At 39.7% G+C, this 21794-nt stretch overlaps 1 protein-coding gene across 11 annotated transcripts in view; it reads left to right on the top strand.

The window, feature by feature from the left end:
• Nucleotides 1–21794, top strand: part of KIF21A (kinesin family member 21A) — a 152738-nt gene that overhangs the window by 47179 nt on the left and 83765 nt on the right. For all 11 annotated transcript variants that reach the window (XR_012801633.1, XM_075599749.1, XM_075599748.1 and 8 more), the window contains 8 exons: nt 6495–6717; nt 7958–8140; nt 11845–11994; nt 12314–12448; nt 13077–13244; nt 19387–19502; nt 20542–20737; nt 21216–21405. Coding sequence is in view for 10 of the 11 variants with exons in the window: in XM_075599749.1 (XP_075455864.1) it covers nt 6495–6717; nt 7958–8140; nt 11845–11994; nt 12314–12448; nt 13077–13244; nt 19387–19502; nt 20542–20737; nt 21216–21405 (1361 nt within the window). In the remaining variant the exon portion in view is untranslated. The remainder of the gene's footprint in view (nt 1–6494; nt 6718–7957; nt 8141–11844; nt 11995–12313; nt 12449–13076; nt 13245–19386; nt 19503–20541; nt 20738–21215; nt 21406–21794) is intronic.

The raw sequence follows: 21794 nt of genomic DNA on the forward strand, positions 1-21794 counted from the left end.
TTTATATAGCGCCCACCGTGTAGTCAGCGCTTTACAAAGATCGTACAGTACAGGGAATTATAATTATAACTAATACAGCTAGCTTTACCCGTTGTAACGTACGCTGATCTGGGAGATGGGAAAACTTATTGGACATTACTCTTTTTATTTTCATCCCTCCCTGTATTGCCTTTCTGTCTCTTGTCCCTTCTTCCCCACCTTACTCTCTCCTCCATTCCCTGCTCCTCTTTGCCTACTCCTCCCCTCTCTATGCATTTCCTACCTTACTGTCTGCTCTTCTCTATGCGCACCCCACTCATCTAATCTGTCTCCTCCTCTCCTTGCTGTCTCTCCTCTCTTTGCACTCCCTCCTGCCCTATGTGCACACTGCTCTTCATTCCCTCAAACTCATCCTCCTCTCCTTGCTTTCTCTCCTCCTCCGTGCCCTTCTCCTCTTTGCACTCTCTTCTCCCCTCTCTTTGCACTTCCTGCTTTGCTGTGTCCGCTCCTCTCTGTGCACACTACACACTCTACTCTCCTTCTCTTCTCATCTGTCTCCTCCTCTCCTGGCTGTCTCTTTTCTCCCCCTACTCACCTTGCTCTCTCTCCTCCCCTCTCTTTGTACTCCCTCCTGCTCCTCTCTGTGCACACTTCTTTCGATTCCTTTCAGAGAGCAGGATAGATGTGCAGCCTCCCTGGCTGTCTGAGTGACAGGCTGTTCAGCCTATCACAGAGGGATGTGCAGACATTCTTAGGCTTTCAGATATATAGATTACATTAATCAGGACACTAACACCTGTCAATCTCCCTCTGCATCTCACTACCATTAAAATCCCCTCCCCCAGTGTTTCCTGGTTGAGTGAGAAGCTGCTAAGCCTATCGCTGAGGGGGAGCGATGTGCAGTCTCATTGGCTATACCTGTGGGTGGGACAGGCCGCTTAGCCTATAACAGGAAGAGGGAGAGATCCGTGCAGCAACATCATAAAATAGAAATTTAAATTCCTGCCCTGGAGAGCTTCAAATCTAAGTGGCATGTTGGGGAAACTTGGATACAGCAGGTATGGGAATAAGTGTAGTAGATAGCAATACTTGGCAGGAGTGATTATGGATCAATAGCCATGAGGCTATCAGGATTCTTTTATTTAAGAGGTGGGTTTTCAGGTTTATCTTGAAGGTTGGGACAGAAGATGCTTGGTGTATACTAAGTGTGAGGGAGTTCCACAGATATGGTGCAGTGAGGGAAAAGGGTTTAAGGCGAGGGTTGTAGAGGTGAAAGGGGTGGAAAGTACACAGTTATGAGTAGCGTGCAGGGGCATAGTGAGAGATCAACGCTGTTGTGTGAAGGAGCAAATGAGTGGAGAGCCTTAAAGGTAAGGAGGAGAACTTTGTAGGTTATCCGAAATGTTATGGGAAGCCAGGAGAGGGATTTAAGGAGAAGATAAGCGGATACGGTTTTGGGGGAAAGTTAAATTATTCTAGTAGCTGATTTTAGGGGATTGATTGCAGGGAAGAAAGTTGTGAGTTTGGGAGGCCTGTTAGCAGTATGTTACAATAATCCAAACGGGAGAGGATAAGGACATGCATTAGAGCTGGTGGGCGCTAGATTTTCTGGGGGGGGCAGATAGAGGTCCTGCGCTGTCCTCCCAGGCATTACAATTAAATGCCGTGAGGCCTCTATAACACACTTACCTTCCCTTCCAGCGACGCGGCTTCAAATGACGCCACAAGGTCACGTTACCATGACAACGTCCCATGACCCTGTGCGTCATTTGACGCTGGTGGGAGGCGTGAGGTGCCGAGGAGTGCAGGCAGGGGTGCGCACAGGGAAAAGTTTGCGCACCCCTGCATTAGAGTTTTAGCAGTAGATTGACAGAGAAAAGGGAGGATCAGGGCAATATTACGGAGGTAGAAGTGACAACTTTTGGCCATGCCGTGAATGGAAAAGGGAAGAGTCAAATGTCACTGCTAGGCAACGTGCTTTGGCAACAGGATAGGTGGTAGTACTGTTAACTGATGGCAAAGGTGGGTTTTGGAACAAATGTACATGCTGTATAACACCACAATAAAAAATCCAAAAGGTGATACAATTACCAGTGCTCCTACGAATGGATGATAGTCTGCAGCATACCCAGAAACGTAAGAAGGTAGAAATCGCAGAGCACTGACGGATTTGCTAAACTCTCATTTTTTTTTTTGTGGCACTTTATATCACTTTAGGAAGACCGCTTGGTCGAAACGTATGTTTTTGTCTTTAATAAATGAGTTTAGCAAATCCGTCAGTGCTTTCCGATTTCTTCCTTCAAAGGTGGGTATTGGGCCAGATTTTAGTGTGAAATATAAGCATCTCGGTTTTAGACATATTAAGTTTATTAAGGTATGGCATATAAAATTTAGGTTGAGTAATTATCTTTACAAACATGTTCCTTTTGTATAACTCGCTAGATATTCAACCCATCTTTTATATTAAAAAAAACCCCCTTACGTTTCTGTTTAATACATTGGTTTTGCGTGCTTGCAAATTACTTCATACTGTTTTTAGCTAGTCCTTCTCCAGCAGGCCAAAAGGACTACACACATCCCAATGCAAAATAAAGCATCTATTCATTGTTCACAAGACTCGATAAACTAAAGTGACCAGTTACGATAAAGTAAAAATAATCTACTCTAAAAGCTTTAATTTTTTTTAATGTTTTTGTAAACTTGTAAAAATAAAGTGTGCATTCTTCTTGACATTGTTTCACTATAACTTCTATGCAGTGCTGCATACATAGTCTATGCTATATGACATTATAAGCTTATAAGAATCTATTCTATTCTGCAGCATTTCTTTTTCAGAGTTAAGGGGAAAGAAAATAAATGTACTGAACACCATTATTATTTCTGTTTGTCTATCTGGATTTGGATGAATGGCCACGTAAGTGCCACAATGAAAGTCCCTTCCTGGCATTAAGGATTCCTGGGCACTTGGTAAGGCGCCAAACTGCACCTTAACGTGGGTGCTATAGCTGTCAATTACAGCAGGAGCTTGCAAAGTTGCTCCCCACAATGCTCTACATCCATAGCAGCACTGCATTGTGGGTTGTCTTTGGAAGCTCCTGTTGTAATTGACTGCTATACCACCCATGCTGTCTGCACACTCTGCGGTGCAGTTTGGTGGCCTTATTAAGCGCGCGTTTCGCTTCCACGAGCTCATGACTGTATACTGACTGGGATTGGTTAAACCGTTTTATTAGTAACGGATTGAGTACAGAATAAGCTGTATTCTTGTTCACAGAACAAATAATTTCTAGCAGGGGGTTCATAATTCTTATTTTTAAAGGTTGGGAACCGCTGTGACTTAGAACACCTGTTTTGGGTTGTTTTTTGCCCCAGAGGTTCTTGCAATGCCAAGTTTTTTGCTACAATTATAATGATGGCTATATTGAGAAATGGTTATATAAACAATTGTAATATAAAAGAAATATAAATGTAACTTAAAATAGAATATGCAAGAGTTAAATAAAGGATAAATACAGAAGAAATCCCAATGTGCAGAAAGCAAAACAACTGTCTGACAAATGACATTAAATAATAAAGAATGCATTAGTATACTTTCCGGTGACTCACTCTTTCTGGCTGCCTTACACCCAAATCATTTAGCCACCAGACCGTTCGATTATACAGTAGCTGTTTACTACATTTGTGGTAATGAAATTATGTTGGAAATTGACTGCAATGTACCTCTTTTCAAATGTAATTTTTAAAATAAATCTTTTAGAAATGATTTAAAATAGTTTATTGGATTCCATATGTTCTCGCAGACTACACAAGCAGCGTTTTTGTTTAAGCACTGCACATGTACTCCGACTTGTGAGTGCCCTTTCTACTGTTTACTGCGTAATACAAATGTTCATTGAGATTGCAAGACAAATCACTTCCATTAATATGTAAAAATAGCCTTTCTATGGCATCAATACAATGGGCAGTAGCAGCTACAATGCAGTACCAGACCCAATTATACTCCCTACTCTAGTGTTTTTCAACTAGGGTTCCACGAGCATCTGTAAAGGGTTCCCTGCAATTTTCAGGTAATTTGAAAATGTTAGAAATACAGAAGAATTTACATTGTATCTGATCTGAGACATGCTATTAGAGAGGGTTGGGGTTTCTTTCCTTACAATGCATCTGACCTCAGATGTGCTATTAGATGGGATTGGGGTTCTGCAGAATTTCACAATATAATTATAAGGTTCCTTTACAAAAAAAAGTCTGAACCCACTGCCCTACTGTAAGGACATTTTCAAATGCTTGGGGATATTTTTTGTGAGGCGATGCAAGGTTTTAGGATCCAGTTGGACCAATCATCAGGAACAGGGAGTCTTGCTCAGTACTCTGCATTTCTTCACAGTAAAGATCACCAAGCAATTGAAAATGTCTCTTGGTAGTGGGTGCAAATGATTGTTATAAATTTTTTTTCCCCCTGTTGACGATATCCTGTATTAGCCACATTACTGTGTTTAGCACCCCACAACCTCATTTCGAGCATGTACTACAGTATGTAGCACTTTTAATATAACCTTTAACGTCTATTTTATCTTTACTTTGTACGGTTGCAGTGCTCAGAGACAAACACAATGTAATCAAATGTTCTTTTCCAGCATGATTGCTAAGCATCTTTGAACAGAAAAACTTTATTGTGGTTGTTCTTTGTGTCTCGGCTATGTTCTTTATGCCTTTTCTGAGTTTCTACAGTGAAAAGTGGATGTTCCATCAGCTTTGACAGGCAAATGATCTCCTTGGAGAACATGCTTTTTTGTTTTCAAAAGCAGAGTAGACTGGGAATTGTTCAAAGTGCAGATGCTCTGGGTGTGCATTGTTTAGGTCTGTTTATAGCTACTGTTTTTACAGCTTCTCTACAATTGGTAGCGAATTAGATGGAGTCTAGGTTAGTAATTTTTCATGCAGCAGAGCTGGGAAAACACTATAAACAAAGATTTACTATGCAGTATTTTATCAATGAATGTAATTGTCGGCAGTTAATGGGAAGGAGAAGCCCTCATTTTTCTGGTTTTTCCAGGCATTTATAGCTGACTAATGTTGTAAACCTGCTCACTGTAGAAACAATGAAGTGATGCTCATTGCACAACAACAATTTATTGGGCATCGGTCTACTTCGCAGTTGGATTTCCATACAATTTTTGTGATTGCTCTATACATTTTGCCTCCATTTGTGGCATAATTTAGCATTAGTTTTCAATTCTACTTACTAGCAGTCATTGCTTACATTTCATCAGCATATGTAGTTATCGTTGGCAGTTTTACTCTAACTAGAGGTTTGCACAGTTTATGCTTTGTTTTGGCAAAATGCCGTTCGTGACTTTGTATGATATTAGTAATGCAAATGCCTTTTTGTGACCGTGCTGGGGCATGCAGAAGATGTTTAGTGCAAGTCTAGAAACCAGCTGAGCTACCTGTGCTTCTTTGGGGATTCAACCCTCTTAACTGACTGCTTCCACTGCCATAAATGTTGTTCTGTATCACTATATACAGTGGTTGACAAATCACCAAAAAATCTACTCGCCACACAAAAAAATCTACTCGCCACCTAGTACCAAACGTGTGCTGCTTGGGCCAATATTTACTCGCCCGGGGGTTAAATCCACTCGCCCGGGGCGAGCAAATGTATAGGTTTGTCGAACACTGACTATATATATATATAATTGTAACATTTATTGCGTAATGTTTAGGCATATTTAGTAGATTTTCGGTTTAAGCAACTTCCAGCCAGCAAACCAATTGGCATTGGCAGTAACATATGTTTTGCTAATAAGGGGGCATCTCCCATTGCCCGATTGTTTTTTAAAATTTTTTTTAAATACACCATTTCCCTACCTTTTACAGCAATGCAAATATCTAAGATCGATGCATTCTGCCATGATTGATCAGGGAAGATCCTGCTTCCTAGAACACTCAATATGGCTTCCCATTTGAAGAAGTAGTCGTGTCGCTTCCTAAATACAGTAGTTGCTATTGCCACCCAAGGAAGCTTAATACGTTTAAAACTCAAAAAGGGCATAAAGTGTGAAAGAGAAATGCTGTAAATATGGTCTAATACAGGGGTGCGCAAACTGGGGGGTGGGAGATTTTGCTGGGGGGAGGGGTGCCGCCGGGCGGCTGCAGAGGCCCCGCACTCTTCCCCCAGGCATTTTATTCAATGCCGGGGAATCGCGTGAGGCCCCTGCAACACTCCACGTACTGGGATTCAGCCGGCTGTCTTAATGCGGTGTCAAATGACGCCGCAGGGCCATGTGACGTCACACGTGTCAAATGACGCCATTCATTTGAATTGGTTGTAAGGCATCTTCATGTGCCTGAAGGTATCTTATGGCATAGCACCACTTGGTAATTATCGACCAGTATGTCTAGAAATGGGGAATCCCTTGATGTACAAATAATACTGAGATCGCCTCTAGTTTTGATGAACACATCTTGATTTTAGCAATAATATTTTTAATGTATGTTCTATTTGCTTGCAGAATCCGACCACAGTTGGCCAAAGAAAAAATTGAAGGCTGCCATATTTGCACCTCTATTACGCCTGGTGAACCGCAAGTAGTGCTGGGAAAAGATAAGGCATTTACTTTTGACCATGTTTTTGATATTGATTCAAATCAAGAAGAAATTTATATGCAATGCACAGAATCTCTAATTGATGGCTGCTTTGAAGGATACAATGCCACAGTTTTTGCATATGGCCAAGTGAGTATTACTCATTCTGTCGTAAAAGGTAGCTCACAGACTAGTTTTTTTTATTTGATTGAGTGTGCAGATAGCATTTTTATTTTGTTTTATTCCTTGTTTTTGAGACAAATGTAAATGTAGCAGTGAAAGAATATACACTAGTTATAGACCCTGGAAAGGCAAACATTTTTCTGACTATTACTTGCATAGTAAGTCCAAATATGTGGAATGTTACAATATAACATTATTTTGCTGTTCAAGCAAAATAAAATTTCCATTTGAATGTTATTTGTCTTTCAATCTGTAGTATTTTTTTTTTTTTAGACAATATGGAAATTATCTTTTTTTTTTTGTTGTTTTTTTTTTAGCACAGGAACCACTGCTGTAAATTAAGCATGACATATTTTAATTATCCGATTTTATAGTTTCAACACAAACGTTATTATTGAGTCGGTGCATATACAGAACACACACTACATATTCTTCATCTATCTTTTTGTTTCTCTGTACTGTAAATCTAAATATTAAAGCAAAATACCAATGACGACAAAATAATAGCACTGGAGTAATTAAGCATATAAATTATTTTTAACAATGGAAAAAAATTGAAATTCGGGGAATTATGGCCAAAAAAATGGGGTTTGCTCTCCAGTGATATTATTTTACATGGTCCTTATGCCAGAAATGTTTTAATCATTGTATATTATGAACTGCCATTGACTTATATAGCTAGTACATATAGTATATAGCAGTACAATAAAAAAAAGCTCTTGTATTTTAATGATTAAGCTGTCCATAGCACACTAGAAAGTTGGAAAATTAGGCCATATGCTCTTTTTTAAAAGGAATGCAATGCACTTGGTCCTCACAATTGGAGATTTACCTTTGTGACTCACAGCATGCACTTCAGTGGATTGGTGAACAGCACACAATTTATTTATAACGCGTCCAAAACTTTAGTACATCATCCATAACTTTATTACATTGAGTTAAAACACACTGTACAAAGCACATAGTTTTGGGGTCCAAACTACCCTCTCCATTGGGTGCACATAGTAAAGGTGACAGTTTAAACATTGTGCTTACTCCATCCTGTGTTTAACAAAATGATGTCGCATATATACAGCATTGTATTATCACTGATGGCTAACCATGTTTTAAAAATACATGTTTTTCCAGATTTGTGTGTTCACTTTTTTTTTTTTTTTTAAATATTTATTTATTATAATTTTTTTGCATATTTTTCCCTTGCGTTTAGACGGGCTCTGGCAAAACCTACACGATGGGAACAGGATTTGACGTGAATATATCTGAGGATGAGCAAGGGATTATTACACGTGCTGTTAAACATCTTTTCAAATGTATTGAGGGGAAAAAACAAGCTGCTCTGAACCAAGGGCTCCCTCCCCCGGAATTTCAAGTTAATTCTCAGTTCTTAGAGGTTTGTTTCATATGTTCAGATTTTTAATTTGTCTATTTCGTTTTAATACTAAGAGTCGCTGTACCTCACTATATTTGTTTTTTTATTGAATTTGAGTCTTTGTCCTTTGAGAATAAACTTAAACTTGCCCCCCATTTTCCTATTACAATAAAAGTTGCAAAAAAATTGGTCACTAGTTTGACAAACGTAAACAAAAAAGAATTCAAGGTTAAATAACACTTTAAAGTGAAAAATTATCAAAAAACGTGATGTGAACCAGTTAAAAATGTATGAATATCAAAGTGAACATATATAAAAAAAGCAAAATACAACCGTTTGTCTTGGATGCAAGCGAAAACTGGTAACGGAGTGACACTATTTCCAGGTGTTTATATATAAAAGAAGAAAACGGGGAAATATAGTGCAACAATGTTGAAAAAATATCAATGGAAAAATAAGAAAAGTAAAGCAAGCTTGTATAACAAAGCAGAAACAAGTGGAAATGGCATACATACCTCGACTAATGCGGTCGCCCAGGGCAACTGCATTGTGGCCGCTGTCGCCTGCTTACCTGCGGCGGTGTCCCCCAGCGTCTCCCGTTCTTCTCCGTCTTGATCTTTTAAAATCATGTTTTTCACCTGCAGCACTATTCAAAATGGCCACACGGCGTCATATGATGCCGCATTACCATGGCAACGGGGCACTGCGCGGCGTCGTGATGCAGCGCAGCCATTTTGAATAGCGCTGCAGGAGAAAAACAAGGCGACAAGACCGGGAGACTCCATCAGGACCCCGCAACTGGACCCTGCTGCAGGCAAGTGTCGTAGGGGGGAGGGGGCGAGTGACTTTTTTTTTTTTGGGTGGGCGAGTGGGTTTTGGCCCAGTTTGTTGGGCCCCTGATATAGATATAGATGTAGAGGTTATCTGTAACGTTAGCCGAGCTTAATAATAAAAAACGAATAGACAATACCGTTCTGTGTCTAACAAAATGCTTTTATTTGTGCGAGCTTTCGAGATACACTGATCTCTTCCGGCGGTGTACAACATAATTCTATCCCTGTATACCAATAGGGACCACATAGTATCTACACACATTCATAGTAATGCATCACCCTCTTACATTTCTATACCATTGGTATACACTCCCACACACCTTTTTTGTAAAGCGATGTTTACACTGTGGGTGCTTTATAAATTTATATTTACATATGTAAAGTGTTTGCCCCACTCGGTGGGAGATTTGGCCATTACCTCGTGTGTGGTGCATGCTACCTGTTGGTAAGCAGGAGCGCTGAGTTGTCCACTGATGATTGTGGGGAAACAGGACAGGTTTCTGGGGTAGATACCCCACATGGTTCTCTAGCAGTGCAGCGCCTCCATCTGCTGCAGGCTCCAGATGTATGGAGGCGTTCTCCTACAGTAGAAATACTCCCTCTCCTCCCCAGTAAGATCACACACCAGGCAGGAGGTATATAAAACAGGAATGGCTTTATTTGGGTCAGCACTCACAACACGGCAGTGGCCTGCCCTATTAGTCTCTGAGTTGGCTACCCAACTCTAGGATGGTCCCTGCACAACCTCTACGGGTCAAGGGCCCCCGCATCTGTCCTTGCTCTTCCCTGCCCCTCTTGCAGAATTAAGGTCCACACTCACTCTCCCCCAAGGGGAAGATGATCAGAGAAGGCCCAATGCTCAGGCACTCTGTGTCCTGCCTCTCTCGTGAGGAGAGGCACTACTAAATTTGGGCGGCAATCTCTCTTTAAGTACAACCAGGAAGAGGGCACCAAGTCTGACCCAGTATTGAATATGCTCAGGCCTAGTTGCACCTCTTCCCCCTCAAGGGTAATGCAGGGAGTGGGGATTATTACTAGCAGATCTGCTCTTAACAGGTCTTACTGCCAGTGAGGGCAGACTGGTTAAACCAGTCCTGGCTACACATGCACACACATGCTCTTACATGCTCTTACATCACTAACATTCAGGGACCATTTAACACCTTAAGTCATAAATCGCATACTGCGCAGGAGGGAGGAATAGGCTTCAATAAGATACATTCCAGGATGCACTGGTTTTAAGAAAAAACCTTTATGTCTTTATCCATTGTAACACCGCTGGAAAATGAGATCAGTTGTATCTCGAATGCTCGCACAAATTAAAGCATTTCGTTAGCCACAGAACGGTATCATTTTTTTGGATTTCTGTTCAATCTATTTTTGTTTCTGGATGGTAATCCTGGCTGCACTGCTAGTAGTCTGACTGCTCCGATAAGTGATTTGACCTATTTCTGCCTATTTGAGTGCCCTGAACATTCTTGGTGTGTGTATCTATTTATTTATTTCTCCACAGTTCCTGTAATGGTATGCTTGAAAGGTTGATTGCAGTATGATCCTTTGTTGCACTTACTACTGTTAAGACCGTTCTGATATAATGCACCATCAATGGTGTCTCACCTAATTTGCATATGACAAGAAGCAGAAAAAATTGCCTGTTAGAAAACTACAACTTGCTTCTGTGTGCTGATTTTCTTTCTTGTAAATATATTTTTATTAGTTGATCCAGCTATTCAAATAAATACCCCTAGAATACGATCCATTCTGATTTGTAACACCTACAGTAATTAAATAATTAGCAAAGTTGTTAGGTCCGATTTTATGTTGTTTCTCCTTCCAATTATATGAAGATAGGCGACTGTGTAAAAGGCCTGTTCAATTCTAAGTGTTACTGAATAAACAATCACATCCTTTCCCCCTACTTCATTCAGCTGTGCAATTGTAATACTTTGTTCTACAAGGTAATAATCCAATCCTCAAGGGCACAATACTGTGGCCAAAGGAACAATGAAAGTAATTTAGTGCCAAATACACGGCATTGCATTATTTTGTGATTATGCAAAGTAATCCAACGCAAGCTGGCTGCCAAAGAAACTATATAAAGAATATAGTGGATGTTCAATTGTGGAATAAGGAGTTTCAACTATTAAAAATAAAAAAACTAATTTAAATCTGCAATATTTAAATAGGCATTGCATAATTAGTCACAAATTGCATTTTTAGCAGAAAGTGCTGGGCATCGGGAAAGAGATCATTGCATAAATAAAACCCCATATCGTTGCTGTTGTCTTTATTAAGGTCACTTTGAATTGGTTTTCTTTTATTTAGATCGTGTAGATATCTGCATGCATGAAATAAGTTGGAGAGATCTTGCAATAAGATGATTAGCTCTTAGAACAGATGCTACAGAATTCAGAATTTGCGTTGGAAAAAGGTTCCTGCATATAATTTGATTACTCTAACTTTTGAAGACCTTCTATTTCTTTTGATAGTTTAGGGAATGTCGCAGGGAAAAAGAACGATTCTCACTTTAAAATAATTTTTGAAAATGTTTTTAAGTTTTACTGATGCCTTGTACGTTTGACAGAAATGCCAATTCCAAACGTGAAATATTTTAACATTAAATGTGGTTGTTAAGCATAATGCAAGTAACTTTCAGAAAGCCATGTTTGCTCTCCATACCCCTTATCAGAAGCAGGTCAATAGAAGCTTATTTATTATTTTCCTAATACAAAAATATCACTGTAAATTACACTTCGGTCTCATTCACATTTCCCATCTGATTATCAAACCCAGGTCTATTTAGTGGTGTATATTTAGCAGTGTTAAAACAGATTGTTTTTATGTACAGTCCATTTGCATATGCCTCTTTATTGTGCATTTTCATTTATTTAGCTATACAATGAAGAGGTTCTTGACTTGTTTGACACAACGCGGGATATTGAATCAAGACATAAGAAATCTAATATCAAAATACATGAAGATTCAACTGGAGGAATTTACACTGTTGGAGTCACAACGCGTAATGTAAACTCTGAAGCAGAGGTAAATATTTCAAATAGAATTACTTAGTTCCTTAAACTCTATGCTCTGTCTCCATACTTTGAGATATGTGTTCCTTGCCTCCTTTGCATAATGACTCTTGTTAATTATCTGCCTATTAAGTTCAGTATCTTTTATTTCTTTTAAACTTTTTTTTGTGTGTAAACAGTTGTATAGACAGTGTTAAGTTATTACAGAACAGGAATGGTAATGTTTCACGTTAAGTTTTTCACACATATTTGAATTTGCATATATAATTTGGTAAGGTTGTGTGGATTTAAATATACAGTACATAAACATTTTCTCTGTCCGTGTTTTCCAGATGATTCAGTGCTTAAAGCTGGGCGCCTTATCTAGAACTACTGCGAGCACGCAGATGAATGTTCAAAGCTCCCGCTCACATGCCATTTTCACCATCCATTTATGTCAAACTCGTGTGTGTCCCAAAATTTGCACCGTACGTATCCTCTATAACCAAAACGGGTTTTTTCTTCCCGTTATAGCATTTTTATTTGCGATAATAAAAATAATATGGGAGCGTTTAATCTATATATATATATATATATATATATATATATATATATATATATATATATATATATATATATATATATATATATATATATATATATATATATATATATATATATATATATAAAAAACCTTCCGGGGAGGGCCTCCCTTTGCCTTTTATTTACTTGTTGCTCTAATTCCTACTGTTTGTGCTATATTTCCATGTATTGTAATTTTTTAAAGTACTGTGTACACAGGCACTATATAAATAAAATGTAATGTTGGGAATACTATGGCTTTAGCTTCCTGTTAAACTCTTTCTCCCCTTTCTATCTGATTTCTGACCTAACTAAAATATGTTGATATTATCTTGATTTGGAAAAAGCACAATTCCGGATTTATTGAATGATTAATGTGCTGCCATATTATGCAGTTTTAGGATGCAAAATGGGGCTAAAAAGACAATCAGTGAGCAAGGCATCACATTGCTTTGAAACAGAATTTATTGCCAGAACCAGATGCATTTGCTAAATGTTAATATGCAAAGCTTTTAATGCTCATTTGTTTTATAGGAGAATGATTTGGATAATAGGATAACGTCAGAATCTACTCAAACGAATGAGTTGGAAACCCTAACTGCCAAGTTCCATTTTGTTGATTTGGCCGGATCGGAGCGACTAAAGCGCACGGGAGCTACTGGAGAAAGGGCTAAAGAAGGAATTTCCATCAACTGTGGACTAGTAAGATTAAGGGCTCTTTTCACAATAGCCTATTTTGCTCCCAGTTCCAATGAGTTTACTAATCCCTTAATGACCATGTGAATTTAAATTTAAATGATTGTTAATCCCTCCACCCCTTTGCTGACAGAAGCACTGGTGTTGCCTCTTTCGGCAGAAGTGTGAAAAATATAATGCATCGCACCCAACACAGATCGAGCTAGTGACATTGTTTCTGCAAATAACATTCTGAGGCTTACTGGCATATGGCGTCCCTGCCATCTCCTCCCATGCAAATGGTGTTAACCTTCTGATTTTAAGCCTGACCAACCTTAAAACTTGCCCCACAAATAAAGCATCCCAATAGCCTGAACACATGGCTATTGTCCCACACTCCTACCACCCATTGTGACAAAGCACTGCCATCTACAGCACTTATTCCCTCACCTGCTGTCTCTGTTAGTCTCCTATCAAACCTCTTCGATTGTAAGATCTTGGGGGCAGGGATTTCCTTTCCCATTGTCTGATTTTGTTGCGCTTATTGTATTATTATAATTCCCTGTACTGTATTCTTTGTGAAGCACTGAGTACACTTTTGGTGCTATATAAATAAAGACATGCAATACAATATGGGATATCACAAAATTTCCATAGAATTTAGTGGTGCTGGTCACTCTGTATATTGCAATATCAGAAATAGAGAGCACAATTAAGCCTGCAACATCTGTTGCCTGATACACACGAAAAGACACACGCTCTACCTAAGATGACCGGAGGTCATCAAACAAGCAGGTGCAATAGGGAGGGCTAATTGAACACAACAAGAAAATCCAGACGTAGCACAGACACGCCGAATGAATGAGATTCTTATGGCATACACTCAATGCTTGCCATTGATTGGTCCTCATTATTTTAATGTATATCCGTTAAGTTTGATTTTAACTTTATCACATTCACATTACTATTTGGACCCAAGTTCAGAATATCACCAGTCACTCATGTGTGTGACCGTTATACATAGGGTACTTTTCCCCTACAAGCATTGAGTGCATGCCATAGGGATCTCTTCCATTCGGAGTGTCTGTGCTTCGTCTGGATTTTGTTGTTGTTGTATACATCTGTAGCCCATGTAGTTTGTGCGGCCTATGCAAGAATACATGAGCGGCCCACTTTCATGGCTTCAGCTAGGAAGAATTATCCAGCTTGTTGTTATATCGATTCTTTAATACTTCTACTTTTGCTAGTCACAAACTGAAACCGCATAAATGTAATTGCTTGTGGTTTGATGTCCCATGAGAAGAGGCAGCGGGTCTTGAAACAGTAATCCTTGCTTTTTCAATCAAATGTAATTCCCGCTTTGGCAATATTTTGCCGGTGCGGCATTCTCTTTAACAGCCTGTATCTTTGCACACATTTGAATTCCTTTGAGGTCCAAGAGATGGATTTTAAAGGGGAGACACAAAAGACATAGAACATAAACTGCGCGGTAAAAGGTCAAAATTACTTCATCAAACATAGAATAGAAAATAGTGATACTGAGAGTAATGCGTTAGTGCACCAAACTGTAAAGAAATAAGGATATACCAGTCCCACTAAGTGGCAAAAGAAATGGGACCTATGGAAATATAAAATGCTGTAAGACGGAATATCCTATATTCTACTGCATACCCATTTCTTCCATAAAGTATGTCCCATATTGAATACCTTTTGTGGGACTTGCAGTAATGTGTATCCATATTTTTTTAAAGAATAAAGTGTATCTTTTGAGACAATCTGAGAAAAAGTTTTTTAGGAAAAACAAGCAGCATCCTAATAACTTATCTGCACTTATGAGCAAATAATGACATTATAAAACTAATTTCAGAGTTTGCATCCTTCATTGGACCACATCAAAACAATACACTTTTATTGTGGCCCACGTGTTCCTAACCTAGACCAACTAGGCTTCCTTTTCCACATTAGTTGTTGGAAACCATGACCAGTACATTTTTGTCTTTTTGCATAAACTGGAAACATTAACGTTACAATTTTTCTCGTTCTAGATTAGTAATAGAAAACATTAATTGCCATTTAGTGCCACCTTGTGGACAATGTGGAACCAATATATAAAATGCTGCGTATTCTATAGCACATAACGGTATAATTTACCTAATATAATACAAGGTCTCCACGTAATCTCTTCTCCTACCCTATATATAGAGTTAAAACTTTGTGGTCTTAAAGGAGCAGACCAAGCAATATCCTACATGTTTTTTTAATTTTCTTTTAATTTTTTAAAAATCAGTTCTGTACTACGCGAAAATACTTGTTGCATTTTTTTTAAACAACTCTAAATTACATTTGTATGTATTATAATGTAACAAGCCTTTTTGTTTTTTTATAGCAACCATTTACAAAGTCACATCCCCTTCCTCTTCTGAAACAGGCTCTGACACTTTTTGAGCCCTGCCATCTCTCTAGGGCATTGTCCAGGTTGAGGGCGCGCTCGCTTGCTCGCGGTCAAAACAATGAAACACAATCTCTCCACCCCCACCGTCCATACTGTGCGTGGAGAGGCGCGATGCTTGCAGAGACTAATTCTTTTGTATTTGTTGCACTTGCCCTCGTCTCGTGCGCAGTTCAGCCGATGAAGGCGAATCGCTCATGTGATGTCGTCATGGGCACGCCCCCCTGCGCACACAATTAGATGTCCAGGAATCATCCGAGCAACGTGTGCGTCTGACGTCACAGCGATCGAGCACCAGCGCACTCGCTTTTACCCTGGATGAGGCCTTGCAGTGCAGAACTCAATTGATTCTAGTGACTGTCTGGTCACATGATCTTGGCCACAAAACGTTGTCATATTAATATGCATATGCATTCCACTGCCTGCAGAATACTCCCCTGCAGCCATTTAGTGAACCCCAAGCCGAAACTTTGCCGATCGACATTTTAGCTAATTACTTATTCTGTGGAGTGTATTGATGCACATATTAAAGCTGCAGTTCAAACTGCCCTTGTTTAAAAAAAAAAAAAAAAAAAAAAAAAAAAAAATTTTTCCCCCATTCAATATGTGCATCAATCAAATCTGCACACTGACAAGTGATTAGCTAAGCTGCAGATCGATCCTGTAATCGATTGCTTGCTCAGAGTTATTTAATTCAGTTCTTGCACAGCATTTTGGGCAATGTACAGTAGTTCCTAGAATATGATTGACTGGGCAGTTACTAGATACAATTGATGCACTGCTAGAGAGGGTGTGGCTCAAGAGCCAGAGCCTATCAAAAGAGGAAGGGGGCTGTCACTTTGGAAATGCTTCCTACATTAGAAACATTTAAAATGTCTTAAAATAGAATGTTTTTTATTTTAAAATGCTACAAGTATTTTCTCATAGTACAGAACTGATTTATTTAAAAACACATGTAGGATATTGCTTGAACTGCTGCTTTAAAGGGGAAAAAAAAAGGGGAGCTTGAACTGCTTTAAAAGCTCATTTATGAGTAATGACTTAATTGTATTGTATGTCTTTATTTATATAGCGCCATTAATGTACATAGCGCTTCACAGTAGTAATACATGTGGTAATCCAATAAATAACAGATAATATAAATAACAGATCATGGGAATAAGTGCTTTAGACATTAAGGAAGAGGAGTCCCTGCTCCGAGGAGCTTACAGTCTAATTGGTAGGTAGGGAGAACGTACAGAGACAGTAGGAGGGAGTTCTGGTAAGTGCATCTGCAGGGGGCCAAGCTTTATGTGCCATGTGTTCAGAATAGCCACAGTCCTATTCATATGCTTCTTTAAGCAAGTGTGTCTTAAGGTGGGTCTTAAAGGTGGATAGAGAGGGTGCTAGTCGGGTACTGAGGGGAAGGGCATTCCAGAGGTGTGGGGCAGTCAGTGAGAAAGGTTTAAGGCGGGAGAGGGCTTTAGATACAAAGGGGGTAGAAAGAAGACATCCTTGAGAAGAACGCAAGAGTCTGGATGGTGCATAACGAGAAATTAGGGCTGAGATGTAAGGAGGGGCAGAAGAGTGTAAAGCTTTAAAAGTGAGGAGAAGAATGGAGTGTGAGATGCGGGATTTGATCGGAAGCCAGGAGAGGGATTTCATGAGGGGAGATGCTGAGACAGATCTAGGAAAGAGTAGAGTGATTCTGGCAGCAGCGTTAAGGATAGATTGTAGGGGAGACAGGTGAGAGGCAGGAAGGCCGGACAGCAGGAGGTTACAGTAATCAAGACGGGAGAGAATGAGGGCCTGAGTCAGAGTTTTAGCAGTCGAGCAACAGAGGAAAGGGCGTATCTTTGTTATATTGCGGAGGAAAAAGCGACAGGTTTTAGAAATGTTTTGAATGTGAGGGGCAAATGTGAGAGAGGAGTCGAGTGTGACCCCAAGGCAGCGTGCTTGGGCTACTGGGTGAATGATCGTAGTTCCAACAGTAATGTGGAAGGAGGTAGTAGGGCCAGGTTTGGGAGGAAGTATGAGGAGCTCTGTTTTAGCCATGTTGAGTTTAAGGCGGCGGAGGGCCATCCAGGATGATATAGCAGAGAGACATTCAGAAACTTTGGTTTGTACAGTAGGTGTAAGGTCGGGTGTTGAGAAATATATTTGTGTGTCGTCAGCATAGAGGTGATAATTAAACCCAAAAGATGTTATTAGGTCACCTAGAGAGAGTGTATACAGAGAAAAGAGAAGAGGTCCCAGGACAGAGCCCTGGGGTACCCCCACAGAGAGATCAATAGAGGAGGAGGATGTATTAGCAGAAGAGACACTGAAAGTACGATGGGAGAGGTAGGATGAGATCCAGGATAGAGCTTTGTTCCGAATGCCAAGAGTATGGAGAATGTGAAGGAGAAGAGGGTGGTCCACGGTGTCAAATGCTGCAGAGAGGTCGAGTAATATGAGCAGAGTGTGATGACCTCTGTCTTTGGCAGCATGGAGGTCGTCAGTTATTTTAGTGAGGGCTGTTTCCGTGGAGTGAGCAGTACGGAAGCCAGATTGTAGAGGGTCTAGGAGAGAATAGGTGTTGAGAAAATGGAGCAAGCGAGCGAATACAAGACGTTCAAGGAGTTTAGAGGCAAAAGGCAGGAGGGAGACAGGCCGATAGTTAGAAAGACAGGTAGGGTCAAGCTTGCTGTTTTTGAGTAATGGTATGACTGTTGCATGTTTGAAGGAGGATGGAAAGGTTCCAGAGCAGAGGGAGGAGTTAAAAATGTGCGTGAGCGTAGGGATTATAGTAGGAGCAAGAGGTTTTAGGAGATGGGAGGGAATGGGGTCAAGAGGGCAAGTGGTAGAGGGAGAAGAGGCGATCAACAGCGACACATCCTCCTCTGAGACAGTGGAAAAAGAGTCAAGGAAGGCAGGAGGAGAGTTAGGAAGAGGTGTAGGATGGGAGGAAGAAACAGAGGGGATGTTCTGACGTATGGATTCCACCTTTTCCTTAAAATAGTCAGCAAAGTCCTGAGCGGAGATGGAGGAAGGAGAGGCAGCGGAGGGTGGTTTGAGTAGAGTATCAAAGACAGAGAACAGTCGGCGTGGGTTAGACTTGTGCATGTTGATTAGTGAAGAAAAGTAGGCTTGTTTAGCTTGCGAGAGGGCAGAGTTGAAACAGGATAGCATAAATTTGTAGTGAAGGAAGTCTGCGAGAGTATGAGATTTCCTCCAGAGGCGTTCAGAGGAACGAGTGGAGGAACGCAGCATGCGCGTGTGGGAATTAATTTGCTTAATGCTGAATTTAAAGGGTTAACTACCTGCAAAAAGCAGAGCAAACATGAATACTTATGTATGCACTGTCCTTTTGTTTGTACTTGTGTACTAAAACAAAAATCGAACACAAACTTTCTTACAATGTACAACTGAAAAGCATTACATGTAACATGTTTTTTTTCCCTTCTACTGTAAAGTATAACCTCTTTTGCCATCTAGTGGTTTGAACAAAACATGTTGAAGAATTAGTTACAACGTATATGCTCTGTATCTAAATGCTTTTGATCCACGTACGTAAAACACTAGTTCAAAGTCTGCTTCTTTATCTAAATGTTTGTGGGTTTTCAGTTGAAACTCTCCACTTTATTCGCTTTGTATATTGGTCATCAGATTTTTGGTAAAATATAAAATATGGTCAATCCACTGCTGCATTTTGAAATGTTCCATTTACTGTCACTAATATTGTTCTCCTGTCTGTCATAGTTGGCTCTTGGGAATGTAATAAGTGCTTTAGGAGATAAAAGCAAAAAGGCCACTCATGTGCCTTACAGGGATTCCAAACTAACACGACTACTTCAGGACTCACTCGGGGGAAATAGGTATAAACAATACTTTTCTCCATCTATATAGTGCTAATTCTGAATATGTTTTCCATCTGTCTCTTTTAATTCGTGTTAATTCGTGTTTAACAAGAAAAAACATCTGTGTAATTTCCCTCTTAAAAGCCAGAAGTATGAAACATTTTTTTCACAATGGATATTTATAAGGCTCTTCAGAGATGATTCCTCTTGCAGTAAAACAGTAGTTTGTTGCCTAAGTGACGATGCAACATATGAACCTGATTCAATTCCCGGTGTCTGCTCCTTGTGACCTTGGGCAAGTCACTTTATCTCCCTGTGCCTTAGGCACCAAAAACATAGATTGTAAGCTCCACGGGGCAGGGACTGTCTGCAAAATGTCTCTGTAAAGCGCTACATAAAACTAGCAGCGCTATACAAGAACATGCTATTAATAATAATAATAATAATATCTATTGCAATTCTCAAAGAATAACATTTCATAGTCTCCAAAATCAATCTTAGGCTGAGACAATAGAAGGATCGACAGCGCTGAGCCGTGCGGACGCTCCGCGACGAGCCCCGTCATCCTCAATGAGGATGTCTTGAGAGGGGGCTTCCGTGAGTGTCCGCAAGTGTTCTGAGGCGCAAGGATTTTCAGCCAACATCAGAAATTGTATCTGAGGGCGCTGTCGGCTGAAACAACCAATCGGAGCGAAGCAGTGTTACAACATCGGCGCCGTGACGATGTCAGCGCTTTGTGGGCCCCAGGACGTCAGTGCTCCGCCTCCCGATCGCGCACGCTGGCTCGCCTGCAAGTCCATACAATCGCTCCTGATTGAGCAGGCGAGCCTCAGCGTCAGCGCGGAGGAGCGCTGTCGGTGCTTCTATGGACGCAGCCTTAGTGTGGAAAGCTGCATGTTTGTAGATGGATTCAAGTATGACTTGTTTACTATCAATTTATGAATGGTAGCAAAAGTAGCATTTTAAATTCGTTTAAAAAAATATATCCATTTTCAGTGGTTTGAGAGCTAAATGGTATACATTTTGTACATTTACATCTTGTTTTTCCAATTTCTAGCCAAACCGTTATGATAGCATGTGTAAGTCCATCGGACAGAGATTTCATGGAAACATTAAACACACTTAAATATGCTAATCGAGCGCGCAATATCAAGAACAAAGTAATGGTTAACCAAGACCGAACTAGTCAACAGATAAATGCATTGCGACATGAATTAACACGACTTCAGATGGAACTGATGGAGTACAAAACGGTAAGAAAAAAACCGGACAGTCTGTTAGTTAAATTGCTTTGAATCACATTGCAGTTTTATTCTTCATTTTAAACCTACGTATATAGCCATTAATATTGTTCATCTAATCTAAAAGAGAAGCGTACTTGATTTAAATACCTTTGTGCTTTGTACCATACTAGAATAGCCAATAAAAAAGTTAATTTTGAGTGTCGTGTAGATTGACCTGCATATGTAAAGTCATATTTTTTTTTATTTTTTTTTTTTTAATCTGTTTTGGTGCAAAATAGATTTAATAAGCACAACTGACATTTAAAAAAAAAGCTATATTTGCTCTACAGTAAACTTTTCAATTATTTTTTTACTAAACTGTTGTGGCAATAACTGTAAGGTTTGGTGTTGACAAAACTTCCCCACTCATTTAAAGGTACCCCATCTCTCTGCAAAAAAAGTCCCCCCCTTTTTTATTTATTTTTTTAACAAGAAAATACTGTCTTAGGGTAAAAGAATTATTGATGAAGAAGGCGTTGAGGGCATTAATGACATGTTCAACGAGAATGCAATGCTACAGACTGAAAACAACAACTTGCGCATGAGAATTAAGGCCATGCAAGAAACTATCGATGCACTGAGAACAAGGACAACACAGCTCGTGAGTGACCAGGCCAACCAGGTCCTGGCCAGAATTGGTATGTGGCTTGCACTTATGGTCTGTTTTATTTTATTTATGCATCCCATTGCATCTTGCATATTCTAGTACTTGAGGCAAGTCACAAAAGAAATGGTACGTGCAGTATGTGCTATTTCAGCTAAATTCTTAGCACCACACTACTGTATATGCGTGCCCTTCTCGCACGTTATATCAGGTGCATTTTTCTAATGATTTATTTTACTTGTAAACATATCTATTTGCAAAGATTTTTTTGTTTTCCATACATTTTAAAAAGGTAACCGCACATTTTAACTAATCGGGAGACTTGATTAAGTTGAAAAAGTCCATATATTTGCATATTTTCGTATCTATGTCTTTATTTATATAGCGCCATTAATGTACATAGCGCTTCACAGCAGTAATACA

This window comes from Ascaphus truei, chromosome 5, assembly GCF_040206685.1.
Source record: "Ascaphus truei isolate aAscTru1 chromosome 5, aAscTru1.hap1, whole genome shotgun sequence".
Lineage (NCBI taxonomy): Eukaryota > Metazoa > Chordata > Amphibia > Anura > Ascaphidae > Ascaphus > Ascaphus truei.